Source organism: Octopus sinensis, linkage group LG2 (genome assembly GCF_006345805.1).
Source record: "Octopus sinensis linkage group LG2, ASM634580v1, whole genome shotgun sequence".
In the NCBI taxonomy this organism is placed as follows: Eukaryota; Metazoa; Mollusca; class Cephalopoda; order Octopoda; family Octopodidae; genus Octopus; species Octopus sinensis.
In genome coordinates, this window is record NC_042998.1 from 190,836,460 (window position 1) to 190,863,959 (window position 27,500).

General features: G+C 34.2%; 1 protein-coding gene and 1 long non-coding RNA gene across 12 annotated transcripts in view; one reads left to right on the forward strand and one right to left on the reverse strand.

Moving 5' to 3' along the window:
* LOC115230030 (innexin unc-9-like) overlaps positions 1–27,500 on the reverse strand; it is a 593,624-nt gene that overhangs the window by 89,993 nt on the left and 476,131 nt on the right. Inside the window, exon 1 of one of the 11 annotated variants that reach the window (XM_029800325.2) lies at positions 25,037–25,140. The exons of the other annotated variants lie outside the window; for them this stretch is intronic. Coding sequence (XP_029656185.1) covers positions 25,037–25,047 — 11 coding nt within the window. The 5' untranslated portion in view covers positions 25,048–25,140. Of the gene's footprint in view, positions 1–25,036; positions 25,141–27,500 lie in introns of those variants that run through there. 11 annotated transcript variants of the gene reach the window in all.
* Positions 9,669–27,500, forward strand: part of LOC118762161 — a 23,338-nt gene continuing 5,506 nt past the window's right edge. The window contains exons 1-3 of the long non-coding RNA XR_004997936.1: positions 9,669–9,679; positions 10,398–10,402; positions 13,542–13,547. This is a non-coding gene — a long non-coding RNA (uncharacterized LOC118762161). The remainder of the gene's footprint in view (positions 9,680–10,397; positions 10,403–13,541; positions 13,548–27,500) is intronic.

A 27,500-nucleotide genomic window follows, 5' to 3' on the forward strand; every position in this document is an offset into this window, starting at 1 on the left:
ATGAAACTATAGGCAGTGTGGTGTTGAGTTCTTGAAAACTCCAAACAGATGTGTTGAGTGCTTCTTCCTTTGGTTTGTTTTCACTTACTCGAATATCTATCTATCTATCTATCTATCTATCTATCTATCTATCTATCTATCTATCTATCTATCTATCTATCTATCTATCTATCTATCTATCTATCTATCTATCTATCTATCTATCTATCTATCTATCTATCTATCTATCTACATATGATTAGTGACTCTTACAGGTTTAGTTCTGTTACAACCGTGAATAAATTGTTAAAGAGAGCGTAAATGTAAAAAAAATTTTTCTATAAAAGTTACCTCTCATTATGGAAATATTCGTTTTCTTTACGGTATTAAGTATGTTAGTTTATTACTGTTCTTATCGGATTCATCTTCACTCCGATTGTATGCGTGTGTGAGTATATATATATATGTTATAGTATATAAAATTTCTGGAGTGGAAGCATTGGTGTAACCTTGATGTTCTTGTGATCTGATGAACCAGCTTTATTTATGAGCACAGATTTGTAAGTATACAATTGTATAATGCGTAGTATACCTATAAGAGCAGACATGTAAAATAATTTATTGTCCAGTGAAATTGTTATTGCATGATGAAGGCTGCAATGCGTGGGATCCTTTATTGGCTCGTCACAATGGTACAATGGACTGAGATGGCACAGATATACTACTGATAATTACATTGCAACGTAGAATTGATTCCAGTGGGATTCTGAAATCATGAAAGGCCACAAAGAGACGGAACGAAACATTTAGTCATATCTCATTTCTGAAATTTCACTAATTTTAGAATTTCATTGTAGTCTAGATCATAGGACCCCAGTCTGTTTTGCATTGCAGGCCAGTTTCATGCAAGCCAATTTTCCTATGACCCGGGAGATCACGGACACAACAAAACACACACAAAAGGGCTTATAGTATATAATATTATTTATAATGAAAAAACACAACGTAGACAGCTATTGTCAAGAAAACAGAAATAAGATTTTAAAATGTATTCCTTCTTTGCAGATCGGTACCAAAATGATCCACTGTGTGAATGTTGGGGGCCTCCTGATCTACATTATTAAAACATTTTGCTGCAAAGTTAACGACCTGGCTTCGGTTTCCTCATTAAATGCCTTTCCCATTTATGTAAGCCTACCATTAACTACTACACACCAGTCTCATTTATATGCTCTCCTCATTGCTTGGTGCACTGCCTTCCAAAATATAATTCTAAAAATCAATTTAAATATAAATGTCATTGTTTTCCCTTTAATTATGTCATAAAATGAAAATTTTTCATTAGTCTATATTTTGTCAGGCTTTTGACATATTTTTGTCTTTTATTTTACCATTTGTGGTCAAATTGACAACTGTTATATTAGTAACTACTGAGACTATACTTACAGCCCAGTTCTTATTTAAAATACAAACTAATTAAGCAGAAAATCAATATATATTCGAATAGCCCAACTCCCCATAGCTGTCTTAATTTAACAGCATCGTAGATCTACACATACTTTAACGTACACATAAATAGACAGAAAAGATAGAAACACACACACACATACACACACACGTATATATATATATATATATATATATATATATATATATATATATATGTGTGCATATAATATGTGTGAAAAATATATAAGTGTAATATATATATATATCCCTCTCTCTCCCTATATATATATATATACATACACACACACGCGTGCACACACTCACACTCACTCATACGCACTCACGCACACACACCCACTCACAAACACACACAGAGACACACATATACACACGCACATCGAATATTTAGGCTGTCAGTGCGTGTCTATATCTATAGATTTTTTATTATTTAAAACCGCAACCAAAATAGAAATGAAGATAAAAAATTCATACGTTTTTCAGACCGAAAAATAAATGAAGCAGACGTAGCAATGGCCGAATGAGAAGAGAAAGGAATAAATAAATAAAAAAAGGGGAAAAAAACCCTTTGACAAATGATCAAAGCAGGCTTGAGCGGGTTATTCTATGTTGAGCAGTTCAATAAAAGTGAAGCATTTTCATAGCCATCATCTTACTTTGTAACAAAGATGAGGTTTTCTCCTAAATATGTAAATTAATTTTATGAAATTAAATTTCTTGAAATTATCTCCCCTTCGTTTGGGCATTAGTAACACCGACTATTACGTATTTAATTTTTTTTTATCCAACTGGGAATGGAATTTCAACTAAATTACAGTTTTTTTACTTACATCATTCAGTAATTATTGATCTAAATTCTTGCCACTGGTCCACTTGAGTTACTTCCCTTTGTCACTTTATTTCAAAATTATGCAAATTACTATTGACAAAAAAAAAATCCTTTCTAACAAAATCTTACTTGCAAATCCTACTGTCAATTGGGAAAAACAGTTTTAATAAACGACGTTCTGCTGATGAGATTCGATAAGGCCGAAAACTAGTCCTTTACCAAAATTCATTCCATTAGCTCCCGTTTTAATGATTTCTATTAAGTTACAGGAAAACATTTTATTCGTTAAAACCATCTTGCCTATCTGTCTATCTATCTATACATATATATATATTGTATTTCGGGATGGTCATTTTTTTTCTCACGCACTATATATTTGTTCTTCACTCGTTTACTACTGTTCTTATTTTTTTATTTTAACTCATTTCCATTGTCCGGAAATCTTTCGTCACAACACTTTTTCGTCACAACTCCTCAGCAACACTTTTCGTTTTCGTGTGTGCTTTTGCTCCACTTACTCCATTCTGTTTTTCTAAGATGTGTATCCTTATGTGCCCCAGTGTTTCTGTCCTTGTTTGTGTGATGCATGGATATATATATATATATATATATATATAATATATATATATATATATATTATATATATATATATATATATATATACATACATATAAATATGTATATATGTATGTATGTATAATACACACACACACACATACATATACTGGTCAATAAACCGCTGAGTAAACCTATCAATAACGAACCCTTAATGATTACTCGAAACAGCTGTAAGTCAAATTAAGAGGCGTTTGTAAAAATATTTTTACATATATCAAAAGATAGCTTTGCATCTAATGCGGCCATATGACGTTTGGGCGACCAAGTGTAGTAGGTTAGAGAACCGGATGAGCATAAGTCCGCTAGGCATAACAGTTGTCAATAGTACGATATTGAAATCGAGCCAAACTAACGTAGCGTGTTTGCAAAATCTTAAGAAAAATTGCTTATATCTCGTCAACAATTATGTGAGAAAGTGACATCATAACATTATACCGTCTTCTCCAATATACATAAACCTCACTCGATATATGAGTTACATTATTAAGAAACATTTTTTAATTATCTGAACATAAACATCTTTCTGGAACGGCGAATGGAACGTCAACAAACTTTATCCGTCTGTAAGCTAATAGCAACGAGTGGATAACAAGATAATTATAACGAAAATGCTTCACAATAGCAGAAATGCTTTACATAACCATAAGTACGAATTTTACATCCTGTATGGCAATTGTGTTGCCCAAAACATTTACACTGTACAGTTGATTTATACGAAAAAGTTAAAGCTGAGATACGGTAATCTCATAAAATAGTTCATATATGATAAATTTATGGTTTCATACTTTACTTCAGTATCCTGCCGCAATATTGAATTTACATGCACAGAATCAGACATTTTATCTCTGCAAAACCAGTTTAAAATATCTTTCAGTATGTGTGTGATGAAACACGCTGAATTTTATTTTTCTACAAAATATATTCGTAAAAATTTGGTTAGTGTTCTGGGCCGGCAATGATATGGTGTATGGTCGTGTGTGCATATGTGTGTATGTGTGTATGTATGTATGCATGTATGCATGCGTGTATACATGAGTGTGTGTGTATAGGGAAAGAAAGAGATGTTTTCTAGTAACGTAATGTCATACAGGTTAATGCATTATATCTTAATCGGTTTGTTATGGCTGCTACCTTCTACTGTAACATTGGGAACAACCTTGCCTTTCAGTAACAATGCACCTCACCATTGTATTGTATTCCATAATCCTGTTATACAACCCTCATACAATGGCATTAATACGAGTTGTCAAAGCACCTCCTATATTGTTACTCCAACTACTGTCTAACAAAATAAAGATGTATTACAAATGTAATCCAATCCGATATGTGCTAATAATTAATTCTGAAAAAAAAAAAAATTTAAAGAATAGCAACAGTCCTCGCTGTTGAAATGTTATTAATAATAAGCCTCAGGTTTTTTCTCGACGAAGATCAAAAAATAGTAATTGCAACTCCATGTTTGTTCAACACTTGCCAATGAATCTTTCAATATATTGGTACCACATCTGGTACCTATTGTTGCAGTTGGTCAGAGATAGAGCTTTTCTGTAACAAATTGGGACATACTTTATTGTTTTTCTCCACTCCAATGATGTATGACTGTCTACATGCATACGTGCATATATACAAGCATACATACATACATGTATATATATATATATATATATACATATATATATATATATATATATATATATATACATACATACATACATACATACATATATATATATATATATACATTATTATTATTATTATTATTATTATTATTATTATTATTATATTATTATTATTATTATTGTTTTTTGTATTTATATTCGTGTAAGATCGTCCGTTTATCTGTCCTTGTTTCGTATATATTCGATCCTTTTTCCAAGAAATCTGATGCTCGTAGCTTAGATTTTCCTTGGGGCTGGCTGGATCGGAGCGATCTCAAGATTAATCAGCCGAAATTGCGAGGATGATCCGGTTCTTGACTGAAGATTAGAGGCTTCGAATGACCCATCCGTGGTTTTTGTATCGTCTATTTGAATGTTTTGCGTTCTTGTCCCATTTTGTATTTATATATATATATATATATATATATACATGTATGTATGTATGCATACATGTTTGTGTGTATGTGTGTGTGTATGTGTGTGTGTTTGTGTGTGTGTGTGTGAGAGAGAGAGAGTGCGTGTGTGTTGATATTTAGAATTTACTGTTACTTAGATAAAAGTAGTTTGAGTAATTAGAGGTTGAGGAATTCCCTGTGTTGGTGAATGGCGTTCCTGTATAACATGAATGTTTCTTTTTATGTTTTGCGATTCAGAGTAGTAGAGCGAATCGGAATTCAATGTACTTTATTTTAATTTAATTTTATCGTAATTGGAAAACAATAGAATTTGTTGTTTGAGGCTTCCAACTGGTAACTTGGTGCAGAAAGAATACTGCGAAGAATTTCGTTCTAGAAGGATCGATGTTTCGATTTTCTTGCCTATGTTTTTAATTGTTTGCCGATAAAGATCGGTTAAACACACTCCTGTTGGAGTTGTGTGATTTGACACACTGAAACCGCTGTGTGGCTTCTATTCAAAGTGAAAATAGAACATATATCCTCTATTTTATGCTAATGTATTGAGATTTTTCTTCTCTAGGTGTTCATCTGACGGACTGCTGACGCACAGTTTCCATAAAACTTGCTTTTGTATTGTTAACATAATAAAGACTATATTAGAATATGGCAATGTTAGGTGCAATTCTGAGACAGTTCTAAAGTTAGGTTTCATATGAGTCTATTTTCAGAGCTAGAGTTTATATAAAGCAGTTTACAATACAAGGTCTTCTTCGAAAGTGTTTCTACGGTCAGGTTTTATACAAATTATTCCAAAGTTACGCTTTATCTTTTACTAGGTTTTATATCTGTGCGATTCTAGTGCTAGAACAGAACTGAGAAGCTTCAAAAGTTGGTATCATTTCAGACTATTTCTGAAGTTAGGTTCTAACTGAGAAAGTTTCCAGGGCGAGGTCTTATCTCTGACTGTTCGCATTGTTAGTTCTTATCGAAGACTATTTCCAATGCTAAGTCCCACGAGACAGTTTCCCCGAGATATAGCTTAACTGGATACTGTTTACAAAGCTTTACGAAGCATTGCAAAAATTAGATCTTATCTTGGACTGTTACCAAAGCTAGGCCAACATGTCTGGCACTGCCCTGCACATTGAAATCTAATACACAATCCATGATGATGAACTATATTTTGGATTAGCTTTTATTAGTGTTTATTGGTCTTTTACTTGTGTTTTATTGGAGATTATACTACTACTACTACTACTACTACTACTACTACTACTACTACTACTTTGCTTTTTGAAATTCAATTACCAATGTGATCCGACATTTATTTTAATCTCCATCAATAACTGTCAAGTTGGCATAGTTAAAAATCTTCCTTGTTGGCTGACTGAATAAAAAGCTGCACCTCTAGAGTGGACAAACATTCGATTTTATTGTATTGTTTCAGCTATTTTGTATTATGGTAAAAACATTTATATATCTTCCTTGTACATGATAACTTCATTATTGTTCTTTTTCATATTATTTCCGATTTACATGTTTTCTTACTTATTTTTGTTTTTGTGTTTACTTTTTTAGATTATCACTATCTGAACTTCTTAATCTAGAGTCAAGGCAACTGCCTTGGCTGCCATATAACATTACTGGGAAGTTGTTTTAAAATTCGTTTGTATTTTAGCATTAATAAAATTGTCTATAACTACAATAAAATTGTCTGGACTTTATTGGAAACAAGTTTCGAAAATATAACTCAATATGTGACTGGTATTCATTTAACCAACCTGAAACCACCATAAAGCTTCCCAACTTTGCCGAAAATATTTTTCGAGAATAATATTGATTTTTAACGTAGCCCAGGTACGTTATTTATTTTATCGACCTCGAAAGGCTTTGAACTCAGAGTGTAAATATAAATTACAAATAAATAAATGAAAAATAAATGATCTGATGCTTTACCGAATCTTCCATCTCTCCCAAGAGAATGCATTGTCAATAAGGCATTTTATACTAAGATAAGGGGTTGAATACTATTGTGTTTTAAAAACTACCAACGAATTTATGAAGTATGCAGGAGTCATTTAGCCTCTAATTAAAAGTTAAATCAGCTGTTGATGTACCCACGCTTCAGATTAACACGCTAAGAATTTACTAGTTCATTAAATCTCCGACCAACTACTGATTTCTCTCGAGTGACCATCTTACCGATTACACCACAAGGAAGCGTCTATCTGGTTGCTTAGACGATAAAAATTCAAGCTAAACCTCTTTTAGATCATACCATGATAAATATACATTAGCAATGTTCTCTTAAATACTCTCTATCTGAAACAGAAACACGAGATAATTACGGCTGGAATGTCTTTGATCATAGGTTTGTTTGATTAGGTTAGACCCTGGGCTAAACAACAACTAATTTCAATCTTCTCTGAGGTGAATATAGTCAAGTACATCAAACATAGACCCTAAACTTATTGAACATCGATAGCCAAAGGAACTTCAAACAAATCCTGGACATACAATGATAATTACTGTAAAGCCTTTTTAACAATTGCTAATATGTAATTTGGAGAGATTAAACAATTCTCCAAGATCCTGTAATAGTGTCGCCTCCTGAGTTGTAGAGGTCAAAGAAATCCATAGACAAAGTCCGCAATAGATAGAAAACTTAATTGTTAATAAAATCCTAAAGTCGTGTTCGAATAAAATGAAATTGTAAAAAAGCTTTGTTGTTTTTTTCTTCTCATAGCGTCTTGTTTACAATGGAAGAATTTTAAAAGAGAAGAATTAACGATTGAAAGTCAAGATAAGTTGTTGATAAGAATAGTTCACGAAAAGTCAAAAAGGGCGAAGATTAAAGAACAAAAAAACAAAATGAAGAAAATAAATGTAAAATAGTAAGAGCTACCAAGAACATACACACAAAAAAAAAAAGAGTAGAAGTAAGAAAAGAACCAGCTGGATTATGATTTAATTAAATTTTTGCTAATAATAGTCGCCTTCTGTTTGGTCCGTTTGATAATTTCAATTAGGGTCAGTTGGTGGGTATTGCTGATAATATAATATGATATAATACAATATGTACACACACACACACACACACACACACACACACACACGCGCGCACACGCACACACAACACACGCACGCACACACAAATCTCATCTGTACTGCTAGTTTTTGGAATTTGATTATTAAAGCAATAAAAGAGAGCAAAATGCTGCGAGCTTGTTATTAGGGAGATACTTCAATGTGAGAACACGAAGAGCAGCGGAGCAAATGATGCGAGTTAGGAGTGTAGACTTAGGAGATGAAGATAGATACACGTTCGCAATAGATAACTTGAGCTGAAAAGATAGCGAGATACCCAAAAAAGATACAGCGCTCATCCACATTCACTCGTACACAAACGTGCACACACACATACAACAAGCACACACAAACATATACAGAGAAAAAAAAAGTTCTATTGACAGGCAGTAATTATGAGAATTCAATACACCGAATTTGGAAAGAAATGATGCAGATTTTAAAAATCAATGTATCGATCTTATTAAGCATGTTTGTTCATTAAAGAAGTAAAAATAAAAGTAAAAGTTGTGCGTATGGATGGATAAAATTCAGGGCAGTCTTGGTGTGTGGTACTGAAGAAACATCCAACTGAAATACAAGCGATGATCATTCTTTACAAATTCAAATATATTTGGTATATATACACCAATACACCAATAGCCACATCTATTTGTGCATGGTTACACGCATACACATACAAATACATACATACACACACACACACACACACACACCACACACACACACACACACACACATATATATATATATATATATATATTATATATATATATATATATACATATATATATGTGTGTATGCATATGAGGTAAACACATAATTTCGTGTAAACAGCCTTCATAAAATAGATATGGCTTTGTTTGTATGTATGTGTTGTGCATATATATATATATATATATATATATATATATATGTACGACACCTTTATTAGGCAATTTTATATTGTTCTACTGTAAAACAACATATATGGATACACATACATACAAACACAAAAACACTCATAAATAAATGTTCTAGGTTGATGATACATCGATACTCAGAGTTCGTATGAACCTGTTGTCCGAAGGAAAGATCACGTTGAGAAACTGAATATCAATGAAGTGGATAGCCTATTATGTAAAATTAGTTTTATTGCATCATATTTGTATTTTTCTGACACATTTAGACACACAAACGCGCACACATACAAACATACACGCATACACACATGTGTGTTCATGTGTGTGTGTTGGTTTAATAAACCATACTCTTATCCATCATGCCCTAAATGATGTAATTTTGTTGTGTGGTGTTTGTAGTCATCTCTGCAAATGAATTGGTGGCCTGAAGACTCACATGACGTGTCATCAAATGAAATAAACAAATTATAAATATCGGTTAATAATTTCTAGTATAGGCACAAAGCAAGAAATATTTGGTGAGAGGGGGCTAGATGATTACATCGATCCAAGTACTTAACTGGTACTTATAGTGTCAACCCCTCGAAAGGATGGAAGGCAAAACCAACCTCTGCTGAATTTGAACTCAGATGATAGAGACAGACGAAATACCGCTAAGTATATTTGTTCGGCGTGCTAACGATTCTGCCAGCCCGCCACCTTAATATAACAACACTAATATCAGTGCATTGTTGTCCAATTGTGAGTCAGTATTATTTTCCTGTGGGTGCAGGATTTCTCTTTCTGTTGCTATTACTTGACTCCTAGTGTGGGTTTTAGTATCTTTTTACAGAACGCTCATACGTCATCTTCGACAGGATTCTCCATCATATATATATAAAAATCCCTTATTCCGTTGTCATCTCATTTTCTTATACATTTGTATACATACATGTGTATGTATACACACGCACAAATATCGTCAGTGGATTATAGAACCGAAAAGAAGCAGACTCGAAAAGTTTGAGCAGTAATGTATTCATATGAATTTAAATATATGTCCGATCATAGAGTAAGCAATGGCTTCGCATCTATACAGTTAATCGCTTTATGCATACGAAACCATTGGCCATGGTCACTCCATGACCGGACATATATTTAGTTTCATGTATATATATGCACAATTACAAAACAGTTAATAGGCGCAGGAGTGGCTGTGTGGTAAGTAGCTTGCTAACCAACCACATGGTTCTGGGTTCAGTCTCACTGCGTGGCATCTTGGGCAAGTGTCTTCTGCTACAGCCCCGGGCCGACCAATGCCTTGTGAGTGGATTTGGTAGACGGAAACTGAAAGAAGCCCGTCGTATATATGTATATGTGTGTTTGTGTGTCTGTGTTTGTCCCCCCCAAATCGCTTGACAACCGATGCTGGTGTGTTTACGTCCCCGTCACTTAGCGGTTCGGCAAAAGAGACCGATAGAATAAGTACTGGGCTTACAAAGAATAAGTCCCGGGGTCGATTTGCTCGACTAAAGGCGGTGCTCCAGCATGGCCGCAGTCAAATGACTGAAACAAGTAAAAGAGTAAAGAGTAAAGAGAGTTACCAATAGTTTCATACTTTTAGACACATCAAATGGCAGATATATAACATATCGTGTGTTCCCACGCAGTCTGAAACGTTTAGCAAAGGCAAGTATATGAACGTATATAAATCTATATATATATATATATATATATATATATATATAATATATATATATATATATATATATATATATATATATATATATATACGCTTCGACGATGAGCATTCATTTGTTCGATGAACTGAGCGCTCAACTTGTTACATTAAGTTACATGTGACGGAGTATTCTACTACGAGCACTTTGAAATAAATCCTCAAACCGAGGAAGCTTGGCAGCATATGCAGCAAAACTGGAATTTCTAAATTACACCCGACAAGCTTCCGCACAGTTTCCATCTTAGTTTTACTCACAATGCACGGATCAATCGAAGTGTATGGTGAAACACTTGTCCAAGAAGCCATGCATTGGTATCGAAATTCGGACCTTATCATCATGAAGTGAACCGTTAGCCAGCCTGCAATGCCTATGTCCGCCCTACATTTTCATTACACACACACACACGCACACACACACATACACATATATACACACACAACGTTTATGCGTTGCTTAAATATATATATACATATACATGTAAATACATACACATACGCTTATTGTAGAATGGCACATATACTACACATAAACATTCACAATCGTGTAAATATAAATCTTTCAATCTCTGAAAAGAACAATTGAGAAATTAAATACATAAATGGAATTGACAAAAGGATAAACAGAAACAAACTTTTATGTGGTAAAGGCAATATTTGTATCTATAAGAGATGATTTTAGCATAAAAAATTATCTCAGCGTAAAACTGCTCGTTGTTTGAAGTTAGTATTGTGATGAGTTATCGAACGATGAACTCTTGTGAAAATAATACTAGCTAGTACGATATAGTTCTAATAGTAATTTAAAAATTATAATTTATCTTGTCGTGTAAATATAGTTATTTGTTAGTTAAGTAGTACCAACGGAACAAATGATCGTATCAAATTGATTTTTATGACATGTTGTTAACTTGTTAAGGCAACTTATGGTGATGGATTGTATAGAGAGCCGAGGCATTAACAACTCTGTAGATTTGCCATTAAACAAGAAGTCGAAACTGTACACATTCATTTTAACTGACTCATACTGGTAAGTGCTGTCAATATGGCTGTGCTAGTTGAGCTGTTGAATGCAATCGAGCAAGACAGCCAATGGAATAGAGTGAAAGGAAATCATATAAGCGTTGTTAGGATTATAATAATCCTTAAAAATGGAGGGGAAAAGCTTGCTGAAGACAATAACAACAATTATTGTTGCTGATTACATTTAGTAGACTTGCTTACATTTGTTGATTACCTTTAGTTTGTACTAATTTATTTAGTTGTAGAGACATAAATTTCTCTATGTAGACAGCGTCAAGTAGTTTTATAGAGAAAGGTGATGTAATTATTTATTTATACAATGGCTGTGTCCAGAGAACACAATTTTGTTTCTCATCTTCAAAAGTGAAAGCGTATACCAGAGAATGTTTTGACTGTGCTTTTGAGAGGAGAATCACTTTCTTCACATTTGGGTATATTTCTCCTTTTTGAGTTATATTGAGACACACACACACACACACACACACACACACACATATATATAATTTATATCATGGGTCAAACATATTTAGCTATTGTATATGCAAAATTATTTTATACATGGCGTTCTATATCCCTAAATAATATCTTTTTTGTAGGTTTCTTATATTTTGTTGATTGCTTTCAGATTATTTGTTCTGGGTCCGACGTAGCATTTAAAAGAATCAGGATTATTTCATTAAATTCTTAATCAAATATTTCACCAAACTAAAAAGCAGAGACAACAATAATTTAAAATATATATATATAAACAGTAAATCATATTATGATGAAGAAACAAAATGTGTGGCTTTTAGTAAGTTCGCTCTGATTTCAATTCCTGTCAAAGTCAACTTTATTTTCATCTAACCGGTGCCAATAAAATAAAGTACCAGTGCAGTACTGAAGTTAAGTTAATTAAATTACCCCCATCGCCCCCGATTTTCTAGTATTGAGTCTAATTTAAAACCAAACTACGAGAATCAAATTAGTTACAGTAGCCAACTGTGCAATAACTGATACTTTACACTTGTAACTGATTTTATATTTTGGGAGACATTACTTGTTTTATATTATATCGTTTTTAAAGGATGATGATGATATCGGTATAGAAAAGAAAAAACCCAAGAAAATGATTTTGGTTTGAGGTTGATAGGGGAGTTCTTGCAACAGTTTGGGAAACTTATAAATTTCAAGATCGAATCTAAATAGAGCAAGGCAAAGTATATGCAATATATGCATATGTACATGTATTCGAACATATATATATATACAGGGTGGCACAAAAGTAGTTTTACAGTTATTCAACTATCTCTTTCACATTCATATATTAACAGTTTAGATCTTCTGTTGTGTCTGGGGAGAGTCATTTTCTTTTTGTGCCTTATAATGTAACACACACACCGGTAAAATTTCCACTTATTTCTTATTTTTATTTTCCTAAAATTTTCGTTGCGTCTTGCAAGTCTTGACTATTGAAAAGGTTGCAAGACGCAAAGAAAATTTTAGGAAAATAAAAATAAGAAACATGTAGAAATTTTACCGGTGAGTGTGTTACATTATAATGCACAAAAAGAAAATGACTCTCCCCAGACCTAGCAGTATATGTTTCAACACACAAACTCATATAAAGAATCTTGTAAACCAAATCCAAAAACGAAGTAGTTTAGATCTTAATTGTAAAAAAGTATGAAACCATTATTCTATGCTAATTTAGTTAATTGCAAGGTAGAAATTTAAATGTAATAAAATACTTTAAAAGAAATTCAAAGTGCCTATGACATAACTGTAAACTTAATTTTGGGCCACCTTGTATATATGTATATACTTGAAAAAAATTAAATTATCTATTCGCACACGACAGATACCCAAACGATTTGGATAAAGAGGGCAGTTCAATGGTTTACTGCCACTGGGATGCAAGTTGAGATGTGATTAACTCCGACTGGGTCCACTGGGTGAGATGGTCTCATGGTGAAAGACCCCAGAAACATCACTGATGATGCATCAAAGAGCATCTGCGACATATTTCGCGCGCGCACACACACACACACACACACACACAAATGTATATAATCCAATGACAAGGATAAAGTAGAGCATAATCGGCCATTAAAAGCAATGTAACACTAGAATTTTCTAAAGTAAGAGAATTTCGATTTCGATCTTATATATGACTACAAAAGAATGTAGATAGAGTCAAGCTCGGATGGAACGGCACATTAGGAATACCCTTCGTACCTTCCAGGACATATATATATATATATATATATATATATACGTATACAATTGCAGCGTGGAAGGTGTTTATAAACCATTTAAAAACATACACAAAAAAATTATAACCGTTATATTCACAGGTCGCGGTCTCAAAGCGACGAAAATATTTTGGCAAATTAAATTTAAATGTTGCAGTGAATCTAACGGTTTAATTTTTTCTGTGTGTTTTTTTAAATGACTTATAAACACCTTCCACGCTGCAATTGTTTTTGTTTCAGCACACGATCTCAGATCAGGTCATTTGCTATGCAAGTACATCTCCGTAATATATATATATATATATATATCATACCATATTCCCTTCGTACTGTTTTCCAGAAGACCCTATATCTGCTGTCGGCTTGTCCAAAAACCCATAAGCCTCCTAATATATTTGTTACTAAGAATTATTTGGTGTCTGTAATGTGAAATGTTCACAGAGATAGAACTAATTACAAATTTAAAATGTCTGGAAAACATCTTATTTCAGTAGGTATGATTATTTATGATTTATTACAAGTAAGACATCAGTCACAGGGCTAATTTGACATACAAAACACTTTATCGCGCACGCGTGTCTGTGTTCGTGTGCAGCCGCAATTGATTTTTTTAGTTTCAAAGTTCGAGCAATATTTAGTTAGCGCTAACCCCTCCATAATCTTGGAAATGTATCACCTCACCCACATACAAAAACAAACACGCATATACTCAGGCACACGAACACACTTCTACCTACACACACAGGTATATCACTGTGTGTATGTATGCATATACATATTAAGTTTCCAATATTATTGAGGCTTCCAAACCAGAATTTGCTCGATGTAAAATAATCTTTTCTATTCTAGGCACAAGGCCTGAAATTTTGGATAAGGGGGCCAATCGATTAGATCAACCCCAGTACGCAACTGGTACTTAATTTATCGACCCCGAAAGGATGGAAGGCAAAGTCGACCTCGGCGGACTTTGAACTGAGAACGTAAAGACAGACGAGATACTGCTAAGCATTTCGCCCGACGTGCTAACGTTTCTGCCAGTTCGCTACCCCGCCCGATTATATATGCGTGTGCGTGTGTGTGTGTGCGTGTGTGGGTGTGTATGTAGGCATGTATGTATATATGTGCGTGCGTATACCCATGTATACCCATATTTATGAATGCTTACATATATACTTATATACACACCTACACACATACCTACATCTCTTCTTCCCCATCTACTAACCTACCTCCTACATGCTTACCTTCCAATCTTCCTACCTACATGCCTATCTAACTACCTTCCTACCTACCTACCTACCTACCTACCTACCTACCTACCTACCTGCCCACATACATACCTACCTATATATATATATATATACATACATACATACATACATACATACATACATACATACATACATACATACATACATATATATATGTATACATATACTTATTGACATTTTGCAGAGATAGGTTTTCGATGGAATAGATTACGATTATATTGATAAAACTTAGAAAAACAATAACATATAGTTATTAAATATATGGAAATTAGAAATATGTTTTGTTTAATTTTATTTTGAATTAATGTATTTCTTCTTTTATATTTTTTTGAAAATTAGTTTTTCAGCTCGTTACGTTGTATAAGCTGCAAGAATTTTGATAAAAGTTAAATCATATTTATTATATGCATGTCATATTTCCTGATATTACCTCAAATGGTAAAATTATACTTCCAAAGTTACCTGTTATATGATGAGTAATACTGTAGTAGTATGTATAATGTGTTAAAGTTGCCACTGCTTGAGAGGCCGTATGGGATCTTTTCGGTTTGAACGGCAGTTTTTACTAGCGGTGTCATGAAATTGTCACCCATAATTATGACCCTAGTATCGATATATTGCATTTCAATCTGTTTTAGGGTTAGAGTTAGTTAGGGTTAGGGTTAGGGGGTGAGGGTATCTTTTTTTCTTCGCAAATGTAAATAAACCCAATCTGTTTCTTAAACGAGGGACATATTCATGCGGCACAGAATGTTTTTTTTTACCTCAATAGATGTATTTGATTGGTTGAAATTGCAGAAATTGAAGGAAAAAACAACAAATATCTTACAAACTATAGAATTTTCTCAATAAAGCCAAGAGAAAAAGATGTTTTATAAACACATTCTACCAGTATACGAAGTTTAAATTTTTTTAGTTACCTAGAAATTATGTTAAAAACTGCCGTTCAAACGGAAAAAGTCCGCCGTATGTTATTTAATTTTAAATTTTATGCTATTTTGCCATCCGATGACTAGCCACACACATAAACACAAATACGTACACGTGAGACATGTTTGGACTAAAGTACAGCTGTACCAGCATGTTACGTCAGCAATTTCAATTATGCCACGCCGACTTACAACCCGCACCTCACGTAGCCACTAAGCAACTGAATCTCTTTTAATGGAATGATAATTACGCTGTAGGAGATGTCCGAGTAAATTCATTCTTTAATTAAACTGAGATGTCTGGCAACTGGTTTAGTCTGTGAGACAATCTCCATCGGTAACTCTTTCGAGATTCAGTGACAGCGGCCATGTTGTAATAATAATAACTTTGATACTGTTACGAGTTGTGTGGTCGCTATTGTTAATGAAATGAGTCAATTCACACATGATAATAATAAACGTTATTACAGGCTGTTGAACACATCATTGTGATATCAACTGATAGACTGTTGAATAGGCGCAGGAGTGGCTGTGTGGTAAGTAGCTTGCTAACCAACCACATGGTTCCGGGTTCAGTCTCACTTGGGCAAGTGTCTTCTGCTATGGCCCCGGGCCGACCAATGCCTTGTGAGTGGATTTGGTAGACGGAAACTGAAAGAAGCCTGTCGTATATATATATATATATATATGTATGTGTGTGTGTGTTTGTGTGTCTGTGTTTGTCCCCCTAGCATTGCTTGACAACCGATGCTGGTGTGTTTACGTCCCCGTCACTTAGCGGTTCGGCAAAAGAGACCGATAGAATAAGTACTGGGCTTACAAAGAATAAGTCCCGGGGTCGATTTTCTCGACTAAAGGCGGTGCTCCAGCATGGCCGCAGTCAAATGACTGAAACAAGTAAAAGAGTAAAAGAGTAAAAGAGTCTTAATGATAACACTGACCAACTGTGATAACTACATCCTCAGACAACAGAATAAGGATAAAAACAAGCTTCATAGTGCTGAAAGATAATAATGATTTCTCACTTAGATACCAGGTCAGAATGTTAAAGGAGAGTGGCTAACCGGTAACGCTGTACCTTTGTTGGACTGGTATTTTATTTTGGCGACCCTAGAGAGATGAAAGTCAAAATTAATCTCGGAGGGATTTGACTCAGGTAACGAAGAGCCGGAACTAATACCGCAAAGCAGTTTCACGCTTTAATGATTTCGCCATCTCAGCTACATGCTATTGCACAGTCGAAACGGGAACACTAAACTTCAATTATAAAAATAGTCACACACTGTTGAATAGTCTTAATGCTAGCAGTAGCCAACAACAACCGAACAGTCATGATCACCATTATTAGAAATTAACAATAGACACGTACGGTAGAACCATCTTCATAACAGCGATGAATGTAGAATGTTGAACTGCCATAATGATAGCAATTACCACAATAATAATTTTGATCATAAGCTGTTGAATCCTCACTATAACCTTAGTCTAATCTATAACAGTTTATTAAAACCAGACAGTGCTCAGGAGCCATTTCCAATATTTGTTTCATAATGTGTGTTGAATAATCCTGCTTTTTATTGGTTAAATAATCTTGGTCTTTATAAGTGTTCCATGAAATGGTGGTGATGTAATAAGGATAAAATGGTAGTGTGTATGTTAAGAAAGGTTCAGCCACTGTATTAAAGCTTATATTAAGTCTATCTGGGTGCTACGCACGGTTATATACATACGTAAATACATACATGTACAGTCATATATACATGTATATATATATATATATATATATATATATATATATATATATATATATATATATATATATGTATGTATGTATATACATGAATCAAATATAAGGATAAAAATCTATATAAGAATTTATGAAGTACCCACCATGAAAAACCCAGTTAAGGGAAAAATTTATACAAAATATATAATTATTCCCTCTAAATATATATATATATATATAAACATGAATTAAATACAAGGATAAAATCTATATAAGAATTTATGAAGTAGCCAGCATGAAAAACCAGTTAAGGGAAAAATTTATACAAAATATATAATTATTCCCTTTAAATATATATATATATATCTGTATGTATATTTGCACACGAACACATACACACAGCGTCCGTTTTTAAAATCTATCTCTACAGATTTTATGTAGAGATTAGAACTAACACTGAAAGTTACGACGTATACGAATACATTTACGTAAACAAAGCAATCGAAGATAAAAGAAAATAGGTAATGGTTATATATGCATCTTTCAGGGGTTTTTGCTCCTTCTTTTTCTACACCACATCCAACCCATTAACCATCCAGGTAAATATTGCTTAAATACCCACTAAATTTCGCGGTTTAACACAATTGGATATATCAATTTTACATATAAAACACATTCCTGGCAGCTGATACGTACATATTCATTGCTGGTAGGGGCAACGCATTTCGTTTTGCAACCATAATATACCACCAAGTATATTAAAGGGTGTATAAGTCAATACCGTATCCTGTCGTGTTAGAGAAATGAATAGACGGATATATATATATATATATATATATATAGCTAGATATATAGATAGATAAAGCGAGATAGGAGTGGCTGTGTGGTACGTAGCTTGCTTACGAACCACATGGTTCCGGATTCAGTCCCACTGCGTGGTACCTTGGTAAGTGTCTTATACTATAGCCGACCAAAGCCTTGTGAGAGGATTTAGTAGACGAAAACTGAAAGAAGTACTAGGCTTTCAAAGAATAAGTCCTGGGGTCGTTTTGCTCGACTGAAGGTTGTGCTCCAGTATGGTCACAGTCAAATGACTGAAACAAATAAAAGAGTAAAAGAGCAAAGAGATAGATAGATAGATAGATAGATAGATACTGAGAGAGAGTGAGAGAGAGACCATGATATACAGTTTGAAGTCTATGTTAAATAAGATACGCTATTTTACTTAGTTCAATAAAACTATGTGTCATACACTATTTTACTTAGATCATAAAAACTCAGTGTCATAAAAACTATGTGTCATTCCAACCGTACATCATGCACAAGAGATTTTTACTCTTCAAGTCATAGCAGGTTGATGGCTACGCCACTCTTGATTAACTATTTGCAAAGATGTTAGATATTCGTTGTTTTTACGCATACATACGTAATATACACACTCATTATATGCTGGATACTATTCAAGAATCTGTCTGTAGTATAGTGTTTTAATGACGTATAGTATATCTTCGGTAATATGTGATGCATTTCACAATACTTTTTCATGAAGTTTGCTGTTTAGAGTCGCTGATTCCATCTTTTAGCCCGATAATCTAATACACTAATGTTCAATCGAAACTACACTTCAGACCAGCGTTATACAGTGTAACCCATTATCCTGTCCATAACAATAATAATATTGATTTCTAATTCAAATAAAGGCCACAAAATTTAATAGAGATATAGTAGTAACTACATAGTACAAACCATTTTTCTAAAAGCTCTTTAGATTCTCCGAAAATACACCATGAATGTAACACTAATTTCGATGGAAAGAAAACACTCAAACACATGCAAACAAACAGAAATATACATATGTATGTATGTATGTATGTATGTATGTATGTATGTAGTATGTATGTATGTATGTATGTATGTATGTATGTATGCATGCATGCATGTGAATGTATATATATATATGTGTGTGTGTGTGTGTGTGTGTGTGTGTATGTGTACGAGTTGCGTTTAAAAAGTTTCTGACTTAATTTATTTCCCATCAAAGCTAATGCCGCATGGCCAAAATCCTTTAAATGGTAGATGAGGGAACTCTTCTTATTCATGCGCAAAAATTTTCGCGACGGTAGGGCGCGTCAGTTCCCGGCTGCTATGCCGGGAGTACAAATGTGTACTGCGCGCGCATCGGATTTTCACTTACACCAAACGCATCGAGCAGAGATATTTTATCAAGCTTATCGAAACATCCCAGAAGCTTCAGCAGGCTTTTGGCGATGATGCCATGGGCAAAACTCAGATCAAGGAAGACCCGCGTGTAGACAATGCAGGAAATTGTTCACGAAGTGGGAATAAGTGCAGAATTGGTGCATTTCATTTTAATGGAGGATTTGCTCATGCGGAGAGTGTTAGCGAAATTCGCCCCCAAGGTGCTGGTGGAGCAATAGAAGTAACCCTGCATAGAAACTGCTAGGAACATGCTAGACTGTGCAAACCACGAGCAAAACTTCAAGAAGACATCGTCAACGATCTATGGTCGAAAATCTGATGGGCGCACACTATACGGCTGTACTCTGAGCATAACAACCTGGAACTGACGCAGCCTAATGGCGTACCGGCGCGATCATTTTCACGCACACTTCCCACCCAAAGGATTTTGCCCGGGCGGCATTAATTACAGCGAGAAAACATAAAATCGGATGCATGTGTACATGTATTTACATACATGTGGAGAATGTACACACACACACTCACACACACACACATACCGTCGTAGCACTCCGTCAGTTAGGACGACAAGGGTTCCAGCTGATCTGATTAACAGAACAGCCTGCTCGTGAATTTCCGTGCAAGTGGCTGATCAATCCACAGACACACGTACCCTTAACGTAGTTCTCGGGGAGACTCAGCGTGACACAGTGTGTGACAAGGCTGGCCCTTTGAAATACACGTACAACAGAAACAGGAAGAACGAGTGAGAGAAAGTTGTGGTGAAAAAGTACAGCAGGGTACACCATCAACCCCTGCCGGAGAACGTGGAGCATTTAGGTGTTTTCGCTTAATAAACACTCACAACGCCCGGTTTGGGAATCGAAACCGCGATCCTACGATCGCGAATCCTCGGCCCTAACCACTGGGATACATCAGTACCATTATCAGCATTGACAACAACAACGGCGGAACAGTAGCAGCAGGTGCACAAACCACAGCAGCAACAGCAGCCGTTCAAGAATTTGGACCTGGCGATCTCCATTTCCAGTGGTGTGGGGCGTCAACGAAGAGCCCTCGTCTACAACAAGACGACCAAAGTGTTTTTCTCCAAGGTCTGGGGGTCTCCTGCCCCTAAGCCCTAGACCATCACCTAATCACCCTTACCCGACTTGTTGCTTAAAAACAGCAGTAACAGCAACTGCAGCACCAGTAATAGCAGCAGCAGCAGCAGCAGTAGTAGTAGAAGTAGTAGTAGTAGTTGTAAAAACAACTAATATTTGTACGTGTTCGTTTCACCTGTGCAAGAAATAAGAAGCAAAGCATTCTAAATCTTACATCCTTAAAAGTGTTACAAACGGTGTTTCACATTAGACAATGTAAAGCACGGTTCATTGCGCATAGATAAATAAGTAGGGCGATTACAGCTAAGATATTCTTGAACATAGAATTGCTCAATCGGGGCGGCTATATAGTGCTACCCACCCCACACATACAACAACAACATCAATGGCATGGGCAGAAACAATAGCAATAAAATCGAAAACTGTTCAAAACTGGACACAACCATAACACTGAAACTGTGAATGAAATTGGATTTAGTTTGGTAAGACAGAAAAGTTTATCCGGATATATTGCTAATAAGCATTACCATGTCATTTGAAATTCTTATTAGGTCCATTTAAGTTTATATAATTCGAAAAGTGAATTTATTATTTCAAATCGACGTTTATATATTAATAAATTATGATCAAAACTATATTAAAATATCGAAAATAGTTTAAGAAGGATTTGTCGTGGAGCGAGCTATCATCTTATACAGTAATTTGACATCGTCCACAAATGTCCTGTATGCAATTTTGAATCATTTATAATGTCTAAAAACAGTAATTTTATATCTTGTAAAATCGAGCATTAAATCCACATAATTTCTTCGATAATATTGTAATTATATGTCTGCCAGTTTTGTTGTAAATCTTGATATCTCATCGATATAAAATCTAGTGGGCAAAATGTTACTTTGTGTCGTAACATTTGCACACAAAGCTATAAAAGTGAATATTGTAATAATATCTACTGCAAAATTATTACGTAGCTTCCATTATACAGATGTAAAATGTTAGTCAGAGTATATATTATTCCAAGAAACGAAGATGATTCTCAACGTTTAGCAGTTTTAAGATAGCTGATGCTTTTGGCGTCTGGTGAGGTTGGTCGGAAAGTATTTCTAAATCATTCTTTTATAAAGACCACTCAGAAATTTCATCTTCAAGTTTAGCAACCAGGACGATACATTTAAAGCTATATTTGTATTCTAGTTGAGGATAACCACAGATTCGTATAAAGTGTATAAACTAAAGATGCAAATGGACACTTTTATAAAGTTCAACAAAAACTTCACTATAACTAATACGAAATATTTAGAGAGACGTATACCAGGGAGCCTGCTGATGTGTACACGTGAGTGTCTGCACCATTTAATTAGATTTAGAAATATAAATTGTAGAATATTTAATATTTGGCCGCGGCTTCCAATTTAACAAAACTTTCAAAGGGCGTTTAATCAGAAGCGGCAAAATTAATAACTGTTTCATTTTAGTATAAATATAAAATTTACGATCGATTACTTTACTAAATAGTAAATGCTACTGTAGCCTCTAATACGAATAATGAATGGATGAAATCTGCATTTTTTGACATATAATGAGTTAGCTCATTTAAGTGACACATGAAAGTACGATATTTAGGAGGCATGGCAGAGTGGTTGAAAGATTTGCTTCACAGCAAATTGGTTTTGGAATCGGTCCTATAAATCAGCACATTGGGTAAGTAAGAAACTTTTACCTTACTCTAGAGAAACAAAAGATGTGGCAGCAGAGGTCGATAAGTAAAAAGATAATGGGAGCGCGCACCCGAGGTACGAATGTGTGCCTCCATGCCTGCATATATATATATATATAATATATATATATATATATATATATATATATATATATATATATATGTATGTATGTATGTATGTAAATATGTGTGTGTGTGTGCGTGCGTAGGCATGGCTATGTGGTAAGAAGCTTGCCTCCCGACCATATGGTTCGGAGTCCAGTCTCACTGAGTGGAACCTAGGGCTAGTTTCTTCTCCTATAGCCTCGGGCCGACCAAAACCTTGTGAGCGGATTTGGCAGGTAGAAACTGAAAGAAATCCATCTTTTATATGTATATATATAAGTGTGTGTGTGTATGCTTGTTTATATGTGTGTGTGTATGCGCATGATTGTTTATGTGTGTGTGTCCGCGTGCGTGCGTGTGTGTATATCTTTGTGTCTGTTTTTGTCTCCCCACCATCACTTGACAACCGGTGTTTTTATGTTTACGTCCCGTGAGTTAGTGGTTCAGTAAAAGAGTACGATAAAATAAGTACAAGACTTTTTGAAAAATATGTGCTGAGGTCGGTATATTCGACTAAAAATTCTTCAAGGTGGGGCCCCATTTGACTGAAATAAGTCAAAGATAAACGAAAAAAGATACATACATACATACATACATATAGACGTACGTGTGCGTTTGGAAGGGTGGGTGTGCATGCATGCATACAAATATACATACATATACATATGCACACGAACACACACAACTTAGATATTCCGTTAATATGGAGAACAGTGAGAAACAGAGAAATAACGCTGACTTTCTACACTGGATCTTAAAACTCCAAATCAAAAATTAATGGAATTGGTGCTAGATAAAAGAATAATGATAATGATAATGATGATAATAATAATATTCATAGTGATACTAATAAATAATATTATTATTGCCATTATTATTATTATTATTATTATTATTATTATTATTATTATTATTCTATGTTTGACTTTTGCTTTATGTCTGTACAAGTTGGCTCCAAGTATCACCCAGAGACCTCAAGAGACAACAGGTTGGAAGTTCACGTTGTTGTTATGCCTAGTGTGCCATATATTTGTTTTCTTATTTGGTGTTGTACTAGTGAATGTCTAATACATAAATTTTAAAAAAAAGAAGTTTGTTTTAAACCTTGGGATTACATAAAGAGTATTTTGCGTATTATTATTATTATTATTATTATTATTATTATTATTATTATTGTTGTTGTTGCTGTTGTGTTTTTAGTTTCACTGGATATTTCTTTCTTTCTCATTTGGCTGATTAGATGATTGGAGTAGAGAAAAGTCTTCCGAAATTTAAAACCAAAATGGCCGCACAAATTGTTCTCTTTGTAAATCTCGATATGTCATGGAATGTTGAACTGTCGCTCTTAAATAAACTACGCACACAAGCGTATATACATACATACATACATACACACGCATATAAAAATATAAATATAAATATAAATATAAATATATACATATATATGTATTTGTATGCTTGTGTGTGTGTGTACGTATGTATCTGCTTGTGTGTGATGTGTGTGTGTGTGTATACATATAGCTTTCAATCTATGTGCCAATCTAAATAACGTATTCTTATACTCCCTCCATATACACATACACATTCATATGCAATAAATGCAGTTTTAAAATTGTTATCCGATAATTATGTGTGTGTATTGCTAAGAATATAAATATCTCCACATGAAATATGAACATCAGCGTGCATACACATCCACAAATCTCGACATAAAAATGCATGTTTTATTTAATGGAAACTGCAAGTTACTTAAATAGAACAATATTTGGAAAATTCATTAATTGTACATGACATTATAATTGCCTATAAATCATTTTACAATAAACTCTAATCATGCTCATCACTTCACTGTACGTTACATAAAATTGTGTTACTATATATTATTATATTATATTATCATATTATATTATATTACCATAGTACACGTGCAGTGGTATAGTGATGGACATTCCTCTAATGAGAGCTGTGGCGAACATGGGTCAAGAACAATAAGCAAGATAAAAAAATATTAAGATTAATAACAGATTAGATTAAACCATTGGTTGTTACTTACAAGTTTGTCATTGGAGTGTGTAAGGGTGTAGGTTTTGAAAAAAATTTTCGAGTTTCCGATAGACATGTGGAGCAGAAGTCAAGAATAAAAAACGAAATTTAACACATTTTCTCTCAACACGGATTTTCCATTTCTGTCTAAATTCTTTGAAAATCGAGCAAAGAAAGGAAAATAGAAAAAAGAAAAAGAAAGCAAGGAAGCAAATGCCATTACCTGGGGAGGGGGCATCAACAATAACAATAACATCAATAACAAGAGTTTCAAACAGATAATGCAGTAGTGGGAGGACTAAAATAAAAGAAGGTAGGAGCGACAAAGACATCTTTTACAGACAAATGAAAGAAAGAGCGAGTGAAAGAGAGTGAAAGAGAGAGAAAGAGAGAGAGAGAGAGAGGAAAGAGAGAGAGAGAGAGAGAAGAGTTGGAAGGGAGAGGGAGAATGAAAAATAAAAACGTAGGATGAAGAATGGTGGAGGTGAATATAATGAGTGAAAGAAAGAAAAAAACTAGAGTCGCCTAGGGAGAAAGAGAGATTGAGAGAGAGAGAGAGAGAGACATAGAAAGGGAAAGAAAGAGAGAGAGAGAGAAAGGTGGAGAGATAAATAGAGGGAGAGATACAAGGAATGCGAGATGATTAATAAAGAATAGAGGAGAAGTGTAGAGAGAAGGAGGTGGATGGAGAGAAAGAAAAGCAGAGATGTAACCAGAAGGACGTCTAGAATGTGACAGAATGAGAAATTATGAAGATTTCTGTGAGGAGTAGAATCAAGAAATATAAATGAAGAAAAACAACAACAGCAGCAGAAGTGGGAGTAGAATGGAGATGAAGTGACATATGTAAGAATGAGTAAATTTGAAAAGATAATGGCTTTGATGAAAATATGAATGAAGAATGAAGAAAGGAAATTGTGGCAAAGATATAATAAATATAATACAAGTGGGATAAGAACATCTATCTATCTATCTATCTATCTATCTATCTATCTATCTATCTATCTATCTATCTTCTATCGATCTATCTATCTATCTCTACTATCTATCTATCTACCTATCTACCTACCTACCTACTACCTACCTATCTATCTATCTATCTATCTATCTATCTATTATCTATCTATTTATCTATCTATCTATCTATCTATCTATCTACCTATCTACCTACCTACCTACCTATTTATCTATCTATCTATCTATCTATCTATCTATCTATCTATCTATCTATCTATCTATCTATCTATCTATCTATCTATCATTTGTGTATCTATGATAGAACGAAATAAAGGAGGATATAGGAAATAATGAGACGAGTAAAAAGGAAAAAATGAGAAAGACGAGACAAAATTAAGAGGTTAAAAGGAGAAGACATGGAGGATTGTACTTGTAGAATTGTAAAGAAAATATTAGAGCCCACTCCTCCAAAAAAGCCTATTTAGAAGTAGAGTAAACAAGTTTCATACTGGGACAACTGCAGAACATTTGTCTCTGAACAAACAAGCTCAGACGAAGATGGAGAAGAGTCAGAGTTTTACTATTTAGAGCTAGTTGATTTTGGATATCACATGAAAGTTGTCTTTACTGTTATGGTTATAATTGTACAATATAGTAAAATAAATAATTAAGTAATAATTGGTTTCAAATTTTGCCTCAAGTTCAGGGGATGAGTTAAGTTGATTATATCGAACCTAGTTCTCAATTGGTACTTATTTTATCGATACTGAAAGGATTAAAGGCAAAGTCGACCTCGGGGGAATTGGAAATCAAAACGTGAAGACGGACGAAATACCTATTTCTTTACTACCCACAAGGGGCTAAACACAGAGGAGATAAACAAAGACAGACATACGGATTAAGTCGATTATATCGACCCCAGTGCGAACTAGTACTTAATTTATCGACCCGAATGGATGAAAGGCAAAGTCGACCTCGGCGGAATTTGAACTCAGAACGTAACGGCAGACGAAATGCCGCTAAGCATTTTGCCCGGCGTGCAAACAATTCTGCCAGGTCATCACTTTTCCCCAACAGAAATGATAATAAAAGCTTTTCATAATCATTATCCATAATTTTTATTATGAAGTTGCTCCAAATTAATTTACCGGTCACTTACAAGTAGAAAGCTGAGAACAAATACCATAAGCGATATCATAGAGATGTTGACATACGAAAGCAATGGCTATCAAAGCTTTTCACAAACACACATACACATCTCAGACACACGTTTGTATGTGTAAACATTTCCCATGTCAGACGCTTTTATCAAGCCATTATCAAAATAGCAATCTCGCTAAAATACTTCGTACACCTAGCACAGTACAGCTAGTATTAACGTAAATCACTCATTACTCGTAAAAGAACATAGTAACCAATTACCTATAGATAATAACAGCAGAAATAACCTCGAAACATCAAGCGTTTTAAATACAAATTATGTCCTAGCGAATGTAAATAAAATTCTTACGCGATCA